The sequence below is a fragment of the Vigna umbellata genome, chromosome 9 (assembly GCF_029865625.1).
Source record: "Vigna umbellata cultivar VRB3 chromosome 9, Vumbellata_1.0, whole genome shotgun sequence".
Classification (NCBI taxonomy): domain Eukaryota; kingdom Viridiplantae; phylum Streptophyta; class Magnoliopsida; order Fabales; family Fabaceae; genus Vigna; species Vigna umbellata.
The window spans coordinates 19,911,528-19,934,472 of record NC_142173.1 but is presented as its reverse complement, the minus strand read 5'-3'; the positions used below and the strand labels follow the sequence as shown (position 1 = coordinate 19,934,472).

General features: G+C 34.6%; 2 protein-coding genes across 2 annotated transcripts; one reads left to right on the top strand and one right to left on the bottom strand.

The window, feature by feature from the left end:
- Positions 1 to 4,023: 4,023 nt before the first annotated feature.
- Positions 4,024 to 9,953, top strand: LOC124821489 (G-type lectin S-receptor-like serine/threonine-protein kinase At1g11410). The gene is made up of 7 exons (XM_047293378.2): positions 4,024 to 5,350; positions 7,928 to 8,059; positions 8,154 to 8,338; positions 8,457 to 8,667; positions 8,810 to 9,047; positions 9,165 to 9,315; positions 9,398 to 9,953. The coding sequence occupies exons 1-7, from the start codon at positions 4,060 to 4,062 to the stop codon at positions 9,701 to 9,703; spliced, it is 2,514 nt and encodes an 837-aa protein (XP_047149334.2). The 5' UTR covers positions 4,024 to 4,059; the 3' UTR covers positions 9,704 to 9,953.
- Positions 9,954 to 10,038: 85 nt separating this feature from the next.
- Positions 10,039 to 14,402, bottom strand: LOC124821508 (G-type lectin S-receptor-like serine/threonine-protein kinase RKS1). Its single transcript, XM_047293399.2, has 7 exons — positions 12,848 to 14,402; positions 12,623 to 12,751; positions 11,652 to 11,821; positions 11,305 to 11,515; positions 10,966 to 11,203; positions 10,744 to 10,894; positions 10,039 to 10,651 (listed from the first exon to the last, which is right to left on the bottom strand). Exons 1-7 carry the CDS (start codon positions 14,166 to 14,168, stop codon positions 10,349 to 10,351), a joined length of 2,523 nt encoding a protein of 840 aa, XP_047149355.1. The 5' UTR covers positions 14,169 to 14,402; the 3' UTR covers positions 10,039 to 10,348.
- Between the last annotated feature and the right edge of the window lie 8,543 nt (positions 14,403 to 22,945).

Here is a 22,945-nt window from a genome sequence, read left to right as displayed (position 1 = left end):
TTGAGTTACATTCATATTTGTAGAAGAATTTTTGTAAAATTCGCAACATTATTATGTGTTTGATTATATTGAATGGTAATAGAAAACTCATTTGATCCTTAAGTCCTTAGTTTTCATTGGTAATAAAATTTGGTTCCTTTTGTATTTTTTCATCAATAATCTTGATTTCGTTTTTATTAGTAGTAGAAAATAGGTTAATTAAGTCACATAATTTATATTTATTTGACGTTAAAAAAGTGTGGTTATATTTTTATAAATAAGATAAACTTTTTATGTTTAATTAAATGTAAAAATCTCATTTTCATTGACTCTTTGTGGTTAGAAGTAAATTTATCTCAGATTCTTATGGTGAAATATAAATGAGATTTTTTTATGTTTGACCACAAATGGTCATTACGTGCCATACATATACGGGCATGATGACAATAGGCGCCACTAAGGGAGTGTTGGGAACTAGCTTGGCAGAGACCAAGGTTGACGCTACGTGCCTACCGTGGAGAACTTGCATTGGGTGCTACCTTCATAGGGGTTCACCCTCTTGAATCTGTGTGATAGTTTCAACGGTGGAATACTTACATTGGGCATTGCTTTCACTAATGTCACAAAAAATTTCCCTATGTCTAGGAGGAGCAAACTTTGGAGGCAGCAAGCGTGAAATACAAGTTTTGGAGAGTTTATATGGTTGATTGGGCTTGTGGGAACCATTCTTCTCCCTTCTTATATCTTCTTCTTCTTTCCTTATTTTCTTTTGTATTCTTAGGCTCTCCGTGACAATGGAGAACAAAATATATTTTGTTACGGGTAGATGTAATCATTCAACTCTTCATATATATTTATATGTGTCTTTCCACTAAAAGTTAGTATTTTCGTTTTTTTTTCTTAATGTTTATTGTGATTTAATCATCTATCTTGATATGTGATTTATTAGGTGTTATGTTTAGGAAGCTTGTATCTAGGAATGCAACTTGACTCATTAGGTGTCTTAAGCTGTAGTTGTTAAAGATGTTTGTTTGTAAGGAGTTCAAAGTGTTGACTATTAATAAGGAAACAGGAGCTCATTATGCAAGAGATTAAGATTTGAGTCAACTTGTAGGTTGACATTGACATTCTAGTGAAAAGGAGTTAAGCAATCAAGTGGATGAGAGTGGAACCAGTGAAATCTAACTCCAACAATAACAATCCATTTTATTTCTAACATTTTCCATACTTTAAATGTGTTTTTAAATAATTTCTTTTAAAATTAAAATAATTAAATATAAAATATCTAAATGTACCCGTGAGTACTTACAGGTGTAAAAAATTTTGAAGATATTTTTCCACAGATACCCGATATATGACGGGATAGATAATAGGACAATTTTTTTAAGAAGAACGAATAACGGATAAATATTATTCGTATTTGAACTGATGTGTATTTTCTTTGAAAAATAACACTATACATGTTGAGACAATGACATAACCAAAATGCGTGTTATATTACACCAAACAATATTTTTTTATCTTTAATCTCTTTTTAAAATTAACACTATAAGAAAATTCTTAAAGAATGATCAATTTTAGTGACTAAAAATAATTAGTCATTATAGTCACCAATTTATATATTGTTGAATATAGTGAAAAACTATACATGAGATTAACTTTCCTTGTGTTGAATATATATATATATATATATATATATATATATATATATATATATATATATAGGGTCCTCTATTTATAATAGAAGAAATATGAGCTAAGTCCAAAATACAAATAAGAATTAATAAAAAAACTACTAAAGATAAAAGGTAAAGATAGTATATCCAACACTCACCCTCAAGTTTGTGCATACAAATCATATGTACCAAACTTGCTATTAATATAATCAATAGACTTAGTGAAAATATTTATTTTTGCACTCAAGTGATACCAAATTGTTAATGATTTGCGAAGACGACATAGAAGACGAAATACAAACCTAAAAGACTCCCTAGAGAACCAAATATGGGAGGTTGCTATGTGTAAATCTCTTCTTATAAATTGTCGTTGAGAAATGCATTGTTGACATCCAATGTATAAAGAAGTCATTGTTGAAAAGCAACCACAATTATAAATAAACTAACAAAAATCATCTTTGCCACGAAAGAAAAAGCATATAGATAGCTCAAACGCAATGGTAACAGAAGGGAAGTCAGAAGAGACAACAATGAAAGAATTCATGGATGAACAAGAGAGAGAAACCTTAAAAATCCATTATTCTTCAATCAAGGCACCTGAAAAAGGAAAAATAGCGCTTCAACGCTCTGAATAACTACTTGAGAGGAGACGAGACGTACAACCACATGCACCAAATCTGAAAGAGGAAAAAGAGCGACATCGATGCTCTGAATCATTGCATAAGAAGAGATTAGGTGTACCACTATGCACGACGAAAAAGGGAACAAATCCACAACTTTAAAAGGCGATGAGAGCGCATAGGAGCTCCGATGAAGGCGTCGTTGACACGATGGTCGCCTAGCAGAGACGACCAAAATTGTGTGATCGTCGGTCAAAATTGGAACTCCAATAGCGGTAGTGGTAGACAAAAACAATAGATAATGACGCTATTGACAGTGGCATATGTAGTGACAAAGGTAACAATTTTTTTTTCCTAAAAATAACCTAGCTCTAGATACTATATTGAATACAGTGAAAAGCTATATATGTGAATAATCTCCCTGTTTTGAATTTACACATAAGGTCCTTTTAATAATAGAAAAAATATAAGTTAAGCCTAAAATACAAATAAAAAATAATAGCAAACTAACTAAAGATAAAATATACAGAAAAGATAAATATAATATATCTAACATATATCAATTTATAAACTAAAATTATTGATAACTAAAATAGTTTCTATTATGAATAAAAAATTTGAATTGATTTTTAATTCGATACTAAAATAGTTTTTATTATGAATTTTTACATAAATTAGTCACTAAAATTAACTATTAAGCAAAGAAATTGGTTTGTAATTAAGCTAATGGCATGAAAGTTGATCTCTAAACACATTTTTCGTCACTAAAATTGATTTTTATTTATGAATTTTGTTGCAGTAAAATTTTAGAAACCACTTTCATAAAAAAAATATTATAAGATTTGTAAGTGGGATTGACGTAATAATTTTAAGATATTTTTCATAATATTAAAAAAAGATATTAAATACTATTTCGATTCCAATGGAATGACGTAATTATATTGAAAGTAAATAATAATTCCAGGTCACATTTGTAAAAATATTTTAATTTCTATTTAACTTTACTTTTAAAGCGTAATTTATCACTTATACCCTTTCTATTTAATATTTTAAATTTACATATATGCTAATGAAGGAAGAAAAATAATATTAAGTTAAAAAATTATTACGTAATTTTGAATTTATAAAGTAAACCTTATAAATTAGTTTAAGGAATATCGAAGTTTTTTTGAACTCTCTTTTTTCAAGTCATGATCGCCATTTATCCACAGTATTCCACAGTCAAATATCGCCACAAAATCATGACTTCAAGTGGCATCCAACACCTGGTTACCATTGTTTTAAGTGTGCGTAGAAGTTTTTTGAAAAAAAAAACCGAAAATCACAAAAATAACCACTACTCTTAATCTTTGTCGTTTTTATTTTTCCTTTTTATTGAACTTTAGCCAACATAAAATAAATTTTGGTACTGGATTTGACAAAGTGAAGGTTGTTATTTAGATAACTTAGAATTATTAATGATGAACATTAAGTTTGATCGACTACATAAAATGGATTAGCTAAAGCAACTTATATATCCTAACCTATTTGTCTATGTGTTTGTGGGGCACATGAGAAACAAAGTATTTAATGTGAAACAACCACCAATGTTTAGTTGTGTGTCTCAATCACTCTCTCTTTACATGCACAATCCTGAATAAAACAACTCATGCATATCAATTTTCACGGAAAAATATCAGCTACCATCATAAATACCGATTCAAGAAGCGCCTCCAATCATTTATAACCTTTCTCCAAATAAATACTCCGTTCACTCACAAACATAGAACTACAACACCATTATCATGAAGTTGCTTTCAGCTAAAGAGTTTCTCACCCCATTTCTTCTTCTGACGCTTCTTTACCCTTGTTGTCATACACTCCACAACACCATAACCACAGGCCAACCCTTGAAAGACGGCGACGTTTTGCTCTCCGATGGGTTGGGAAACTTTGCACTCGGTTTCTTCAGCCCATCAAACTCCACAACCCGATACGTTGGGATATGGTACAACAAAATTTCGGAACAAACGGTAGTGTGGGTTGCCAACAGAGACGCTCCGCTCAACGACACTTCCGGTGTTCTATCCATGGACAACCACGGAAACCTCGTACTCCACAGCAATAACACCCGAAACCTCGACCCCGTTTGGTCTTCAAACGCTTCCATGGCATCGACGAACGTTTCGGCCAAGCTTTTGGACACTGGAAACCTAGTTTTGATCCAAGCCGACAAAATTGGTTTTCGTTGGCAGAGTTTTGACTATCCTAGTAATACTATGCTTCCGTTCATGAAACTCGGGTTGAACAGAAAAACCGGTCTGGACCGGTTTTTAACTTCTTGGAAATCGGCCAACGACCCTGGAACCGGGAACTTGACGTATAAAATCGACCCAACCGGGTTTCCGCAGCTGTTTCTTTACAGAGGGGATGCCCCGTTGTGGAGGGTCGGGTCATGGACGGGTCAGAGATGGAGCGGGGTGCCCGAGATGACTCCGAATTTTATCTTCAACGTTAGCTACGTGAACGACGAGAAAGAGGTTTCGATAATGTACGGAGTGAAAGACCCGACGGTGTTCTCGAGAATGGTGCTGGAGGAGACTGGGCACGTGACGAGGTTCACGTGGCAGGGTCGCGAGCACAGGTGGTTTTCGATATGGGACGCGCCAAAGGAGGAGTGCGACAACTTCAGGCGGTGCGGGTCGAACGCGAACTGCGACCCGTATCACGAGGATAAGTTCGAGTGCGAGTGTTTGCCGGGGTTCGAACCGAGGTCCGAGAGGGAGTGGTTTCTTCGTGACGGGTCGGGTGGTTGTATTCGGAAGAGTAATGTGTCCACGTGTGGAAGCGGAGAGGGGTTTGTGGAGGTGCCACGTGTGAAGGTCCCGGACACGTCGAAGGCGCGTGTGGTGGCAATGATCGGAATGAGAGAATGCAGAGAGAGATGTTTGAAAGATTGCACGTGTGCGGCTTACACGAGTGCGAACGAGAACTCGGAGAGTGGGTGTCTTACTTGGCACGGTGACATGGAGGACACGAGGACCTACACGCAAGTAGGACAGAGCTTGTACGTGCGAGTGGATGCGCTTGAATTGGGTATGTTATCTTTCTTTTTTTTAAATAGATAGTTAAAACTAAGATACACATTAGTAATAACTTGAACGAAACATGTAAATAGTTAACGAAGAGTTATTTTATATTTAATACAAATATAAAGATTCTACTTTTTTTTATTTAAAAATAGTGTAATTAAAGTAATCTAGGTGTGAACTAAAATAATAAAAGACAAAAACATTACTTGACTAATTAATTAGTTAAGAAGGGACCTTCATTACAAAATCGGATAAGATATTTGTTATGAGTGAAAAATTTAAATTTATTATCCTGACAATGTATTAAATATGTTATGTATCAAAAGTTATTTGATTGCATATGTTTATAAAGAAGTGAGAAATTGATTTAATTTATGCAAGATATTTTAAGTCACATGTAACAAAAAAAAAATGACTATCAATAATTTTAAACTTTATATATTGATAACATATTAAATATTATAAATAACGTGAAAAACTTGTTATTTGTTTTTATGACTCGTTTTTTCATGAAATTTTAGTTCTATATATTGAATAAAGATAACTTTGACCATATAAATACGAAACATAGCGATAGTATGTAAAACGGAAGAGTAGTGAAGAGAAAAAGAACAATTTTATACTCTATATCATATTTAATAACAAATATATGAAAATACGAACGTCCATCATCATATTCATATGTGCTATCGACAAAAAATCCATTGTATTTAGAGTATGAATTTGTTCAAAATTGTTTCGGGTATGAGTTAAGGTTACTTCCTCAAAACACCAAGTTGTTCTGAATACTGGATAGGCTTCCTAGTGGTCTTCATTATGAAAGTTACGTTTGTTTGCTCTCTCTCCATCTTGTCCAATTTGTGTGAGTGGATATCTGTCAAAGATACTCGATGCTCAAGTCAGTAATATAATCGAACGGTTAGCACAAGAATAAGTGATGCATATATTGTGTATAATGATCCTAAAGTAATACCTCAGACCCTTATTTATACAAGTTGCGATGAACCTTTATTCTTTCCTAGCTAATGACGACCCAATCAAACTTTAATATGCATTAGGGACTTAATGAGTCATTACTACTGATAATCTGACCATACTATTAGGTCATAGTAGTACGACCTAGGTCTGGGTGACCTGGATGGATGACCTAGGTGGACGACCTAAGAGGACAGTTTGAGAGGACAGCCTAGGAAGACGGACTGGATAAACGACTTGAGAGGTCGGACTAAGAAAATAACATGGGAGGATGACCTGGATAGACGACTTGAGTGTTCAACCTGGGTGGTGCTTGGTCCAAGACAGACCCTACGTTACACATGGTGTGGCAGACTGTACATCACACACGATGTGACAAATTGTACGATACACATAGTATGGCAGACCGTACGAACAAAAATCAAATTAAATTCATGACTTACCACTAAGTAAACATAATCACAACACCGAAACAACTTCAACTCAAATATTATTTTTCTTATAATAACGAGGTCCTCCTTCATTGCATCATTCTACTATATATGCATTGAAGCTTCTTCAAACTAAGAAAGCTGGATTTTTCATAAATTTTAGCCAGAGACTTGGTTTTTTAGCACTAGATAATTAGATTCAACAATTTGACTTTCATCTTCCCTTGTAGCTTGCTGAGTTTAAGTGTTCACGCTTCTTTGAACTTGATTATTTTTCCAATTCAAATATATATATATATATATATATATATATATATATATATATATATATATATATATATATATATATTCTTACCAAATTGAATATATACAGATCACATTCTGTTTAGACTTATCTTTGGAGCTTCCAACATACCATAGGAAAGTTCCCATTTCAGCTTTGCCAATTTGGATCTTTTAGTTGCTGCAACATGTAATATAACATATTTAAAGTTCTGGGTTTAGGTTAACTCAGTATGTATTCAAGAGATATATTGTTGTAAAATAAATTCCTTCAAGCTGAAAGTTTTTCGGTGATTTTTTTTTTCTACAATTAAACATCTTGTTATATCCACAACTTTTCCAGTGGCATAATGTTGGTAAATAGCTCCTCTGTCAAAGTTAAATGTAGACATGAAACAACTTCGTACTTCGTCATGGAGTCCTTCTCATGTTGCTTGATTTGGGCAATAGTAGGATTAACTCTCAATGGTGGGGCTTGCTTGTCATGATCTGCATACTCCAATAAGTCAAAAGACTTTAAACATTGTCTCATTTTTATAATTCATATGATAAAAATTCCCAGAAAATTGAGGAATTACAAAATCAATAGGACTCCCTGAAGCCACTGAATTCTCATGAGTAATACACTAGAAATGACAGCCTATAATCTTATCCATACATGCTGTCAGCAAATGATCAGGTACCCACAACATTTATAGTACAATATGTCCAAAATCAGAGTAAATCGATGACTGAACATTACCACTAGCATAAGCAAAGTAATTGAAATAAGTAAGCAAAATTATAGCAGTGAAAAGAAAAGTTTTACAACCCATTAATCTAGCAGTATATAGTTGATTTATCTGTCATTATTTCTTCTGTACTTATAACATCTTTACATTTGAATTTTGCAGCTAAATATGCAAAACATCCGTATGGTTCTCTTGGAAAGAAGGGAATGGTGGTAATTTTGACCATTGCTATTCTTATGATATTGTTTTTGGCAGTGACTTTCGTGTGTTGGTCTGTTAAAGACAGGAAACAAGGTAAGTTTTAAAATTATTATTTACCACGTTAGGGGTTCTCAATTCTAAATTAATTACGTGCTCAAATGTATTTGTTTCCTTGTTTGATGAAAAGGGATAAAAAGGAATCGCAAGTATTCCTTTCGTCTTAACTTGGAGGACTCTACCGATCTACAAGAATTTGACTCTACAAAAAATTCAGATTTGCCATTCTTTGATCTTAGCTCCATTGCTGCTGCCACAGACAATTTCTCTGATTCTAACAAGCTTGGTCAAGGGGGCTTTGGTTCTGTTTATAAGGTAGCTATTCTTCTTTAACAAGTTCAAATTCAACTACAAATTTACTTTTTATAATGCCTGGTATCCATATATATCACATTACATATATTATTAAAATTACCTTGGATGATGACTTCAGGGTCTACTGAGTAATGGAATGGAAATAGCAGTGAAGAGGCTGTCAAAGAACTCTGGACAAGGCATAGAAGAGTTTAAAAATGAGGTGGTTTTGATCTCAAAGCTCCAACACAGAAATCTTGTGAGGATCTTAGGTTGCTGCATTCAAGGACAGGAGAAGATGTTAATCTATGAGTATTTGCCTAACAAGAGTTTGGACTCTCTAATTTATGGTATGTTTTTGTTTTCATCTTGGCTGCTTAGTACTTTAGCTCTCACTTTGGAGGTAGCCATGTCCATACCTAACCATTTACAGTAACAAGTTCATCCATAAATTACCAGAACAATGAATGATACCTTAAATTTTTGGCCCAGACGAATCTAAAAGGTCACAACTAGACTGGAAAAAGCGATTTGATATCATCTGTGGGATTGCTAGAGGAATTTTATACCTTCATCAAGATTCACGATTGAGAATCATTCATAGAGACCTAAAAGCCAGCAATGTCTTGCTGGACTCTGCATTGAACCCAAAAATTGCAGATTTTGGTATGGCTAGAATATTTGGTGGAGACCAAATTGAAGCAAACACAAACCGTGTTGTTGGAACCTAGTAAGTAATTAACAACAAACAATATTAATAATCTTCATTGTATTATTTGTTACTCAGACAGTACATATGTAAACAGTTCACATCATATAGTGATTTCCTTTTGTTTTACTTTTGTAGTGGCTATATGTCACCAGAATATGCCATGGAAGGACAATTTTCAATAAAGTCTGATGTATACAGCTTCGGAGTTTTACTTCTAGAGATCATTACAGGCAGAAAGAACAGTGGTCAATATGAAGACATTACAGCCACAAATTTAGTTGGACATGTTAGTATTTTTATGAGAACTTCTGCTGCAATTTAAATATACCCTTCAATGGTCCAACTGATATGATTTTCAATTAATGTAGATATGGGAACTATGGAGAGAAGGAAAAACCATGGAGATCGTTGATCAATCATTAGGAGAGTCGCTCTGTGACCTTGAAGTCCAAAGATGCATACAAATTGGTCTTTTGTGCGTGCAAGATTATGCCGCCGACAGACCATCTATGTCAGCAGTTGTTTTCATGCTGGGTAATGACTCCACTCTTCCTGACCCAAAACAACCAGCATTTATTTTCAAGAAAACTAATTATGAGAGCTCAAATCCATCAACCAGTGAAGGAATTTATTCAGTAAATGATGCGAGTATAACTATGATTGAAGCTCGCTGAAGGCCAATGCGATTATGGTGCTTGTGTAATAAATACAACAATACTAAGGTTTGCCAAAATATTGTATATGATAAATTACAAATTATCCACTTTAGAATGATGATGTAAAATTAAAGGGTAATAAGGTAGCGTAGATCCACACATTTTTCTTCTTGTGGGATAACTACACTGCTCTAAGTATATTTTATATGAAAGAAACTGTAAATCTCGTTAATATGTATGATTAGTGCCACTTCTTTTTTCTTTTAAATTTAGAAATTAGTTTAAAGCTAAAGTATAGTTGTAGGGTGTCAAAACTACCACGGATCGCCTTTAAAAAAGAAGAGGAAAATGAATGTTGTATATGACGGCTATCATTATATCCTTAGAATGAAACAATGAAACCTGCGAACTTCAAAGCTGGAATATTGTTTCTTATGAACAAATCAATGGTTTCTAGGTCTGATAATATTTAGAGCCTCCACACCCCCACAATTTCAATAGATATAAGTGCACAAAATTCCATTTATTTATTTTACATGAACATAATGCGCCAAATGATTTTAGGGGCTGTAGCTAAGCTAGAAAGCGCCAAAATGCTACACGTGTACCAGACACATTTAAAATAAAATCTGCACCACCTTAAAAAACTGAGGTAGCTTTTAGCTAGCGAGCGATGATGGTGGTTGCTGTTACTTCATTTATTGAAGATCCTCCCCCTGATGTTGACGGCTCAGGACAATCTCTGTCTCCATGGAATAAAAATGCTGGCTTTTGGGGTGGGGAAAGAGGTGTTTCATTGCTCAGCATAAAAGCAACTTCCGACAAGGAAGGTCTATTCTCTGCATTTTCTTGAACGCACAATAGACCAATTTGAATGCACCTCAGAACAAGAGCTGGAGAGTAAGACTGAGACAGTGTTGAATCAACTATGTCCAAGGCCATTCCTTCTGTCCAAAGTATCCACACCTACACATGTATAACATAAGCATTAAATTAACCACTGATAATACCAAAATAGTTTGTTAGCCAGTTTTAATGATTTTTCTTTCTCGACTTACATGTCCAATTAAATTTGGGGAGGATCTTCCCTTTTCACAATCTGTATTTCTCTTGCCAGCAATAATCTCCAGGAGTAAGACCCCGAAACTAAAGACATCAGATTTTGTTGAATACCGTCCATCCATTGCATATTCTGGTGACATATAACCGCTACATAAATCAAAACGGTTAGAACATATTAATAACTGCAGTCTCTAGGTTTACATGAATAATACACCTACTATGTTCCAACCACTCTTCTCGTCCTTGCTTGGATTTGATCTTCTCCAAATATTCTAGCCATACCGAAATCTGAGATTTTGGGATTCATTGCAGCATCAAGGAGTACATTGCTTGCTTTTAGATCTCTATGAATTATTTTCAGCCTTGAATCTTGATGAAGATATAGAACACCTCGAGCAATCCCCAAAATGATTTCAAACCGCTTATCCCAAGTCAGTGATGACCTTCGCTTTTCATCTGAATTTAAGCGTTCAAACTCTCAGATGTGTATAAAAAATGTAATGAAACAGGAGTATAACATTTTCTTTGCAGTAAAGAAAAAGTAGAGAAAGACATACCGAATATGAAAAAGTCCAAGCTTTTATTTGGTAAATATTCATAAACTAACATCCTTTCTTCTTTTTCAAAGCAACAACCGAGCAGCCGCACCAGATTTCTGTGTTGAAGTTTAACTAACAATCTAACTTCAGTTTTAAACTCTTCTGTCCCTTGACCTGAATGTTCAGACAATCTTTTCACTGCTATCTCTTGTCCATTGGCTAGGCAGCCCTGAAATGTTTATAACTCTTCAACCCCATTTCACTCTTTTTTTCATTATTTTTCTACAATTTCTATTCAAGGAAAACTAAAGACATAAAAGACACTTCTCACAACAGTTGCTCATGCATGATGGAGTTTGAGTTACCTTGTATACAGAACCAAATCCACCTTGCCCAAGCTTGTTCTCATCTCCAAAATTTCTTGTGGCTTCCATTATTACTTTAAGGCTGAAAAAGGGAAGATTTGGATGTGCGTTGCTTGGGATATCGTGGTCGTCTTCAGGGGAAAATTGGTTTAAATGTTGCCTCACTTTATCTGAAATCATAAATGCACGACATAAAAGAATAAGCTCCTCTTACATTTTTCTTTTGTGCTATTTCTACAAAAAATTTCCCTTTATTTGAAATATTGGAAAACAAGTTCTAAAGTTTGTCTTCTTTTTAAGAGGGGAAATAGTAGTAGATGAGGTATAAATATTTCTACATTAACTATGTCGATGCATCTATAACTCTACATTTAGCCATAGTGTTTCCGATGTAAGGATCCCTCTTATTCATTTTAAATAAAACCTTAGATTCAATACCTGCAGTTGGTGACGAAGCTTAAGATCGGTTAAATAGCCTTACTAACTGTCCCATAGTACGCAGACCTTATAATGAGTCAAAAGAACAGAAGAAGAATGTCTAAACCAGAAGAAACTGATAAATTGACCATTTTTCATGAATATATGCATAGTTGTTGCATATTGACAATTAAGTTGTTTAGAGGTATTCAAGAGATTAACAACAAATAGTTGAACTATAAAGAACAGGGAAGTGACTTCCCAAAAAAGCCCACGCTGGAATTGGGGAATTTCCTGACAGTTTGATAATATCTATTCTTCTATTATACACTTAATGTCAAAAGGTTTGAGCCATAGTTTTTAATACAAAAGAATTTAATTTAAAAACACATATATACATTGTAATTCAACCAAAGGCTGTTCAGTCTATTTCTAACGAGTTGAGTGCAGAGATCTTTATAGTGACGGCACATAAATTCAATCCTCGTCTTTTTATCTTACAATTTCCACATTAGAGTGCTGTGTAATAGCATCCTTAATAGTAAATGACGCACCTTTGCTTTTTCTCTTCCACATGTAATATACACAGGAGAAAAGAATGACACTTGTCAGTACTGAAGCAATAGGAATTGCAACCATCCTCTTTTTACTGCGTACTCCTTTTCTTTTTTTGTTATAATTTTCTGACAAGAAGAAACAGGTCAGATAGGTTGAAGCAGAGTGTTAAAATATATGTGTGGTGTTAAATTCATAGAGAAAAAAATAGTGGGAGGGAGTACCTAGTTCGACTGCATCAACTCGAACAAATAAATCTTGGCCTTGATCACTCAGTTTTTGTATGTCTATTAAATTTCCATGCCATGCCAAGCACCCACTTCCACCATTCCTCACATCAAGAACTGCATAAGCAGTGCAAGAGCAGTTTCTCAAGCAATCCTTCTCACACTCATCCAAACTCCAACCCTCTTTGGCAGTTGCCTCAGACGTATCAGGGAGCTTTAAGCCTTCAAGTTTCACAAACCCTTCTCCATTCCCGCAAACTGATACACCTTTCTTCCTCACGCACCCTTCTGACCCATCTCTGTTATTGTACCACTCATGTGGGGATTTGGGTTCAAACCCAGGTAGACAAGTGCACCGAAATTCCTCAAAGTTCAAAGGGTCACAATTGCCGTTTGATCCACAGGTTCCATAGTTATCACACTGATTTGTTGGTTCAGACCAGTACCTATTCCATTGATTCTTTTGGTCATCCCAAGTGAATACTTGAAAGAAACCTGATGGTTGAACTACTACCCTAGAGATCAACGACTGATCAACCGTGCTATACGAGAGCACTGCCTGGTTATCATCTTCTATATAAGAAGCGTTAAAAGTATACATATCTCTCTTCATGTCGGGTATACCCATAAATAATTCTCCGTTCCACGATCCGCCTCGCCAAAAGGGCAGGTTCTGGTGGTAAAAGATCAACTGGGGTTTCCCAGCGCTGCTTATTTTCAATGTGTACGAACCTGCTCCGGGATCATTATCTGTCTTCCAAGATTGGAGGAACCAGCTCTGGTTTGTTCTTCTGTCGAAACCAACCCTTAGATATTGAAGTAAGGTATCTGTGGGATGATCAAAGCTTTGCCAGATGACAGCTTTGGTGTTGTCAAGAATCAGAACAAGATTACCTATATCTGTGAGTTTAGCCATGACTTTGGTGCTGTTTGATTGAGAAGTAGAAATATTGGTAGACCAAACTGGAAAGGTGCTATATTTGTGTTGGAGTACTAGGTTTCCATCTGGATTGATTGAGAGAAACCCAGAAGTGTCATTTATTGGAGTGTTTCTGTTTGCAACCCAAGCAACAGTTTGTTCTTGCACATTGTTGTACCATATTCCCACATAGCGGAAGTTGGACTTGACTGGACTGAAGAATCCAAGAGCAAATGTTTGGGCTTTTGAAACAAGAAGCTCTCCATCTCTGATGCCTTTGTCAGCAACTATGGTATCAGAAGAAGAGCAAAAGGAGAAGCTGAATAGTAGAATCTTAGCGCAGAGCAGGTAGATGTATTGACTCATGACAAAGCTTGAAAGAATTTTAGCATGGTGCATGGAGTTCCTCTTTCATCCCCTCTTGCATTTTATGAGGAGAATCCTACTTTGTACTTGAAGATTAGTGCTGTCAAATCAAACGTGTTCATACTCTTCTTGTACTAATTTTTCTCTCTAGCAGATTCATGTACCCACACAACTACGCAAGAATTTCACTTGGATTGAGGACTCCTACACTTTGGAAGAATCATTCCTTTTGTCATGATTGTCTTTGAATCGTCGTGGAGGCTGCTGAATGCACAGACAACAAAGGCCCACCCCCCCCCCCTCCCCCCCCCCCCCCCCCCTCCCCCCCCCCTCCGTACCTAAAACGTTATTCTTTTCTGCCTACAAGTAACTGTTGCATGATGAAATTTTTATAATTATTTTACTTTTTATTTTTTTTAGAATACAAAACTTTATTTTTTTAACTGTTTTATCTTTATAAAATGAATCAAATAAACGTAAACGTAGAATAAAAGAAAAAAAACTTTGTAATTCCACGACAAATGTTCATTGGAAGAAAACAATTTATGATAGTAAAAAGATAGGATTCGTAAATTTTTTTTACAGATATTCCAAAAGAAAAATATAATTTCATGAAAAAAATATACATAGATTTTTCTATATATATCATTTGAATTATGAAAATGCAGCTATAATTTATTATTGAATCAACAAAAAAAATTAAATAAAAATGACTTTACGATAATGAACCAAACTTATAAAACAAATTAAAGTGTTATCCTATAATTAGTGTGTGTAACATTGCATTGCTTGCATCACCAATTATACAAAGACACATGACGTGTTAGATTTCAAAGAATAGCGTATTTTTAGGACGGAGTGGTGGATAAATATATATTTAATAACTCACTAGAATCATTAGTGTTGTTTTGTGTTATCACTTTTCTCGTCATTGTGCATTTCTATGTAATAATATATTAGTACATATATTAGAATACGTGTTTTTGCTTAACTCAACTACTAACTTAACCCATACGGTACGAGTTGATTATCACTAGCTGATCTCTCTTATGTATAGATAATCCTCGGTCGATATGTGCCTTCTCCTTTCAAATTTTCACACGATGAAAATAACTTTTTGATATTTCTTTAGTTGATGTCATTTATTTAATGTATTGCCTCGAACAAATAGTTTCTTTCATGATTAAAGACTTTTTCAATTTTTCATATTAGTCCCTAAGCTTATTAATATGTTAGCAACTAAAACATCTCTACGTAAGATAAAAAAAAATAGTGATATTTTGGCTTGATTATGAATTGAAGCCTAAAATTTTATATCAGGCTTCAATTCTTCCACAACCAAAACAAAAACCATAACAAAAAATAAAAATGAGGGATTAGGTTTTGCACGCTTCGATAACAAAGGATGTTTGATAACAATGGATGCTTCGCGTTCGTAAGTGCAACAATGATTTGTCTTCGCAAGGCAAGAATGATTCTCATTTAATAAAGAACCAAAACTAGATAAACAAATAGAATAGAGAAAAAAAAATGTCCACATTTTTGTCTCGGTTATAAACCAAAGCAAAAAGGTTCATATTTTGCTTCGATTAAAAGAAATCAAAGCAAAAGACTCCACATTTTGCTTCGATTTAAAGAAACCAAAGCATTAAACTATAAAAAAATTCAATGAAATTATAACTTGAATAATATACTTTAGGTCTTTCCCTAGTATACTCTAGCTTCCTTCCCTAGGAGAAAACAATTCCTCATTTTGCATGAATAGAAACACTTTGGGTGCTTGGAAGAGCCGCTTGGAGGTTTCTAGGAGTGTTGGGAAGCTCTTCACTTCTCCTTGGGTCTCCTCCTTCATCCATGGATGTTTTCCTCGTATGTGGGTTGAATTGGAAGATGGATTGCAAAATGGACATGGAAATGCAAATAGGAGGCGCAATTAGAGCTTATAACAGTTGCTAAGGGCCTTGGGAAAGTGCCTTCTTCTCTCTTGGGTTTCATTTCTTCCTTATCTCTTCTATTTGTGAACCTTAGGCTCTCCACCATGTTAAGCTAACATTATTTATTGGGATTTGATGTAATGAACTAATTTCTTTTGTAATTTGTGTTGTTTGCTTTTCCAATTCAATTCAGTATATGAATTTTGTGTTTAATGCTTGTTGTGGTTTGATCACTAATAACTTGGTTGCTTGTTTTTAAGGTGTTAAAAAATGTCTTTTGAACCTAAAACGAAAATTGAATACCTAATGGAGCTTGTATCTAGGAATAGAACACGATTTATTAGTAATCTTAAGACTCTTAAACTTAATTCATGGTTGCTTGTTGATGATCCCAAGAGTTGGACTTTGATGAGTTATCATAGGCTAAAAGTCATTATGAATAGGATTTGAATAAACTTGTGAGTTTATTTTAACTTGAATATGAAATTGAGATGTTTGTTAATGCATGAAAATGAAGTGAATGAAATTTAGTGTTGACAATTGTACATACTCTATGTTAAACCTTTGTTGCACACCAACTGTTTAATAAAATACCAAAAAATGTTTTTTGTGTTTTTGTGAATTTTGTTGTATAATTGAGTTGTGAATTGCAAGAGTTGTCATGTATTACACAAGTTCCTATAGAGGAAACAATATTTATTACTTGTTACGTGTGACCGGTGCACTTGTTGTTTTCCACTAACACTTGTTGGCCTCAACTTCTTTGTCTTGACATATCAGCCTCAACATCTCGACCTTGACTCACGACCTTAGATTCTCTGTCTTGAATCCTTAGTCTTGATATCTCAGCCTCAACATCTCGAACTCTACCTCTCAGTCTGTACCTCAGTCTCTATCTTTTGGCCTTTACCTCCAGCTTCGACATCTCAGTTTCTACCTGTCGACTTCAACCTTTTGGCCTCGACCTGTCAATCTTGACCTCTCAGGCTTAACTTCTCAATCTTGACATCTCAGGCTCGACATCTTGGCCTCAACCTTTCAGTTTTGAGTCTTCATTCTTGACTTTCTCAACCTTCATGAGTTCTTGACCTTCTCGGCATTCTCTACCTCTTGGGCTTTTTGGCCTTCTTAACCTTCTCAACGTTATCGATGTTCTCAACGGTTTTGGCATCTTGGCCTTGAGCTCTCTGTCAAGATCCATTTCAGTCTTGGTTGAACACACTTTTAAGTCCCTTACCAAGGTCCAACTTGGTCATAGTTGAACATGCTTCTAAGTTTCATGGCAAGATCCAACTCGGTCTTGGTCGAACCTAAATCAAAAGTTCCCTACCTAGAAATGTCTCGATCATGTTTCAACCTAATTTTATGTTCCTTACCGAGATCCATCTCGATCCTGGTTGAACCTTAAAAAGGTTCTCTACTAAGATCCACCTCGATCCTGGTTTACCTTAATTACCTCCCGTTGACAACCTAACAATTTAGTAACTTTCCAATCAAACCTTTTCATCTCTTTGCTCCTTGAGACTAGGGGGCTAGCATACCTGTGAGATGAGATAGCCAAAATATATGGCATTTTCTTTGCATTAATATGGATCATATTGGCCCATTGTGGCCTAGATCATCTCGATATTTCAAGACTCTAATTTGGATCATATAGAGTCTGGGGTGCTAGTGTATATGTATTTGAAACCATATAAGCCTATACATCTTTGATTATCTTTGCCTGTAATGACCTGAATCTTCTCAACCTGTAATGATCTCAATCATCTCGGTCTGTAATAACCTGTACTATCTCGACCTATAATAGCTTGGATCATCTTTGCATGTGATGACCTGGATAATCTCAGCCATTGTGGCCTAAATCATCTCAGCCTCATTATGTTATAGCAATGATTAAAAACTAAAATGTATGACAAAGATTATTAAACAAATTAATCATGGTAATTATTTGTATGGCTCAATCCCAACAAAGTAAGGGTTCAAAAACCCAATATAAATAGTATTGTTCATGAGGTAAATTATTATTTATTCATTATTACAACATATATTTTTATCTGACGCACTTGGCCAACTTGAACATCAGATGTCTTCTACAGGCACACCCCTCTCGGCCTCACTCTTGTATCACCAAGTCTCGTGTGTCAAACTCGCAACTAATAAAAGAAAGCACCACTATTTTTTGCAATGACAAAGAGCAAAGCATTGGTAGAAAGTACTGCGGCAATGACAACCAAAATGGAGACAACCAAAGCAATGAGAGTGAACAAATCAATGACAACAAGCACAACAATTTTGATTTGGGTAAAACCTAAAATGTGGAAAAGTAGAACTTCAAAACAGTTGTGGCACTAGTACAGTCGAAGGAAATGACATCTGTTATTTTGGGCCATAGGCAGCGGTTTCTCAACCGAGGCATATACTGACGAGGTAAAAAGTCTTCCTCTTATGCCTCGGTTGTAAACCGAGTTAGTATCTTATCCTATACTATCTCCGTTGAGACCTGAACCGAGGCAGTAGAGTGGTTTTTACTTCTTTTTTTCTGGCCACACCTTGTGGAGCATGGGGAAGTAGAAGTGCGTCCAGAGAGTGGTTACAGAGTGATTCACTAACATTGGGAATTTATTATGAAGCTTTGAAGAAGCTTTGAAGACAACAAACAATTGACCTCTGGGAGGCAGGCCCTCTTTGATGATAGGGTGATTCACAAACTCTTGGCTCCATTTATATAACTTGGCAGCAATATGTCAACCAATATCTTGGCAGCAATAACTTGGCAAACAATTTCCTACAATATTTCAACCCAATATCCAATGAAATTGGTAGCAATATCTACCAATCCTATGCTCTCTCCTCCAAAGAACCTCTTCTCCTTCAGTGCTTCCTGTAGGATCTCCAAAGCTTCCATGGCTTCCTTTGTGGTGCCTTCTCTCGCCCCTTCTTATCACTCCAGCACACATTCCATATTGCAGGCAAAATCTACAAAAATAAAATTGAATGATGAGTTTTGAAATTGAAGGCAGAGAACTCAAAAATCCCCAAACGAAACCCTCGTTGCCAAATGCAAAAGCCCTCGCCGCACCACCACTGTTGTACCATCAGCTCGCCCTTGTCGGTCCATCGTCACGCCTTTGTTGTTCCATCACCTCACCCTTGTAGGTCCATCCCCTACGAAGGCGAGATCCACCACCAGCCGCCAGCCGCCGCCAACGAAGCCTGAGTCGCGCCTCCCACAGTGTCGCCAAGCCCCAAATCGAAACCCTAAATCGAATCGCCAACGCCAAGCCCCAAATCGAATCGACGCCCTGCTGTCACCTCCACAAACAGGGATCGTCACGCCGCGAAGACGAAGTCGCGCCGGCCGCCCCTCCCTACGCGAAACCGCGTCTGAACCTGAAAAGAAAGAAGGGAAGAAGAGAACCCAAAGACGAACCCAAAACAAAAAAGAAGAAGAAGAAGAAGAACGACCTATGCGCCACCGCGAGCCACCATGAACGTCGCCTGGTTGCGCATCTCCACACCGTTGCCTGGTCGCTTGGTCGCCTGGTCGCGAGAAGAACGAGAACGGCCAAGGTTTTGAAAATGAAATTTGATTACCCTTACCCCTTTCGGACCGAAAGTATTGGAAAGACAGTGCATATTGCCTCGGGGGTCCCAGTGGACTGAGGCATTTTCAGGGTGTTAGGCATCGGGTGGGGTTTGAACCGAGGTCATATTGTCTATATGCCTCGGTTCCCTTAAATCGGGTCAGAAAAGTTAACTTAAACTACGGAAATGTCACCTTTTTGTTATAGATTTCGGTTCTGCCTCAATCGAAGCCTATTGTGCGATTTGAAATCCAATTCTTTTACTAGTGTGGTAAGGCACTCAAACGCCGAGAGCGATGTTTATGAGGACGATAATGAGAAAAGGAAACGACAGCAAGAGAGAACACAATTTCAAATGCAAAGAGATTGGAAAAATCGAGAAAAAGAGGTTCACAAAACATAAAAATGAAGAGAGTGATTTGAATAAAAGGGAATACTACCAAGTGGTCGCGTTTGAATAAAAGGGGATACTATATTGGTTCCCATTATAATCAATATATATCTATTTTTTGTTAAAAAATCTTTAAAAAACATATTAGATCAGTTCATCTAACAATCAAAGTTATATCATTTATAGTATTTATAAAATTGTCACAGAAAAAAAAATTAAATCGTTTCTTCCAAAACTTATGTTATATCTATTATTATCTCTATTTTACACTAGTGAAATATTAAAAAATAAAAAACAAAGTTACTTTGAGATAAAGAAATGAATTTATAAAAAAAAATCATTTTTTCATAATGATACTGTATTGTTGTTCCTATTTCATTTAGTATTACGCACTAAAAAAAACATGATGAAAGAAAAGTAAAGAAATATTTACGTATGTATTTAGCACATATAATAATATTTCGGAGTTATAGGGCCAACACATCAAGGCCGCGAAATTAGGTTTGGGAAAAAAAACCTGATCGTGTAGTCAGAAATGTCATAATTATGCGTCAAATGCATTAAAGACTGATTAGAAATAAACGTAATTTGCAATACGGAATAGAAGTATCAGAGAATAACAAGCGAAAGGTTGTAAGTAATATGTATAACATGCAATAAAATAAATAGAAAAAAATAAGAAAAGGAATAAATAAAATATAAGAAAAATAAATAAAGAAAGTTGACATTGGAATTCTTTTTAAATTATTGAAAACTTAATGAGAATGTTTAAGATTACAATATGTCTTTTCATGCTGGTTGCACAGGGTAGGGGTTTTCGTTAAAAATGAAAATGTTTCAACTTCTAAGTTAGTTTCAATACCCATAGACTTAAGATAAGAAATCAAATGGTGGATCATGTTTTCTCAAAATCTTATGATTTGATTTTCTTTTCATCATATTTTGTTAATTTTTCCTTACATCTCCATTTATACATAGCGCCGTTCTTTTTTCAAAGAATAATATTTTTTCGTAAAATAATTTGTACATTTTCATATTTATTATTCAAGAATTACAAGTTTAGGTACTAATTTTAACAACTAAAAGAATCGGTAGTAATTAATTTTTGAACTAAATAACTAAATATTACCTACCAAATTTATCAGCTAGCAGCATCATTTTTGCCAAAATATCTTTCAATTGTTTCTATTGAAAATTTGCATTGATTTTATAAATGTTTTTATGGTAACTTATATTTTTTAAATATTAAATACTTTTTTAAAGTATTGTTATAAAAATTTTAAATATATGTTAAAATTATGTTAATATAGTAATTGTTTGGTAGGTATTTTTCCCCTAACCTTTTAGGTAGATATCCTATAAATAAATTTATTTAAAAAGTCTCTCAAAACACATGGTTTGACAAAATATTAAATACTTTTTTAAAAGTATTGTTATAACAAAATATTAAATATATGTTAAAATTATGTTAATATAGTAATTGTTTGGTAGCTTTTCTTTCCCTGACCTTTTAGATAGATATCTATAAATAAATTTATTAAAAAAGACTCTCAAAACACACGGTTTGACAAAATAACCTCTCTCCTTCGTAGAATTATTCCTTTGATTCAATTCCGATGGTGAAAGCATGAGTGAGAGTTGGCAGTTGTCATCATCATCATAACTTTTTCTAACCAATTTTCTGCCAGCACCACCTTCCATCCGAAATGTTCATAACATAGAGTGAAATACAAAGTTGTTAATTTTTCTTTTAAGTATACATTTTCTCTAATATTTAGTTATTTTAGTTTTTTCAAAAAATTAGTTTTAGAAGATTATCATGGAGAGGTTGTCATTACAAGAATTTTTGTAGTTATTGACAAAAATAAAGTCATAATAAATTCAAATTTATAAAAGATTTTAGAATTTAAGTTATAGAAAAATACTTTTACCGGTAATGAATCTGTTAATAAAATATCGTTAATGGAGAGAAGGAGGAAAATAAAGAGAATGAAGAGAAGGATAAATAGGAAGTGGATGAGGAGGAAGAGGTGCAATAGTGGTGATGACCTATGGTGACAATTAAAGTTGGAAGAGGAGAATTAGAGGTGATGATAACAAATAAGTTGCTGAGTATGAAAAAGGAGGAGGAGGATGAGGAGAGGAGAAGAAGAAGGAAATGAGAAAAGTAGAAATAAGAAGAAAAAAATAAAAGAAAATGGAAAGAAGAAAAATAACAAATTATGAAATTTAGTGGCAAATTTTACTGATGATATTAATAAATTTGTCAGTATTATCGATGAATATTTACTGATAAAAATTAAAAGTGTCGATAATTATTAATGAATTTCATAATTTGTCAATAAAATTTATCGATAAACATTTTATCAATATATTTTTTATCATCATCTATAAATTTAAATTATCAACAAAGTTTTTTCATTACTAGCTAATTGTTTTCGTTGATAATACGTTATTTTCTTATAATGTATAATACTCTATTATTAATGTTGTGTTGGAATAAAAAAATATTTACTTATATAATCTGTGTAGAGAATTTTTTTTATCACCAACTTACCCTAATATGGCACATCTGGATTATGTTGATATTTATTATTAGGTTTAATACATCATTTGGTTCTTAGTTTTGAACTTTTTGTTCAAAGTCGTCCTACCTTTTAAAAAAGTTCAGTAAGGCCCCATATTTCATTAAAAATGGTTCAAAATGGTCCTTTTGGCTTACGGCGTTAAAAACATAATAGTGCAATTGCCTCCGTGGCCAAAAGTGAATGATGTGTACAGTTTTGCAATATGTTGCACGTTTGATATATTTTAGGGTGTAAATTTTAAAAATAAAATTGAATGACGTGGAAAAAGTTTAACTCAAGGTTAAATAAAATTACAATTAGTTTAGAATCCATT

What these genes read in the sequence shown, in the direction of transcription:
- LOC124821508 (XM_047293399.2), bottom strand. Translation starts at nt 14,168, where the DNA reads ATGCACCATGCTAAAATTCTTTCAAGCTTTGTCATGAGTCAATACATC. An exon ending in AGTTGATGCAGTCGAACTAG is followed by an intron (nt 12,752 to 12,847) that starts GTACTCCCTCCC and finishes TCTTCTTGTCAG; the next exon opens with AAAATTATAACAAAAAAAGA. An exon ending in AGAAGAGTGGTTGGAACATA is followed by an intron (nt 10,895 to 10,965) that starts GTAGGTGTATTA and finishes TGATTTATGTAG; the next exon opens with CGGTTATATGTCACCAGAAT.
- LOC124821489 (XM_047293378.2), top strand. Translation starts at nt 4,060, where the DNA reads ATGAAGTTGCTTTCAGCTAAAGAGTTTCTCACCCCATTTCTTCTTCTG. An exon ending in TGTTAAAGACAGGAAACAAG is followed by an intron (nt 8,060 to 8,153) that starts GTAAGTTTTAAA and finishes TTTGATGAAAAG; the next exon opens with GGATAAAAAGGAATCGCAAG. An exon ending in GCTTTGGTTCTGTTTATAAG is followed by an intron (nt 8,339 to 8,456) that starts GTAGCTATTCTT and finishes TGATGACTTCAG; the next exon opens with GGTCTACTGAGTAATGGAAT.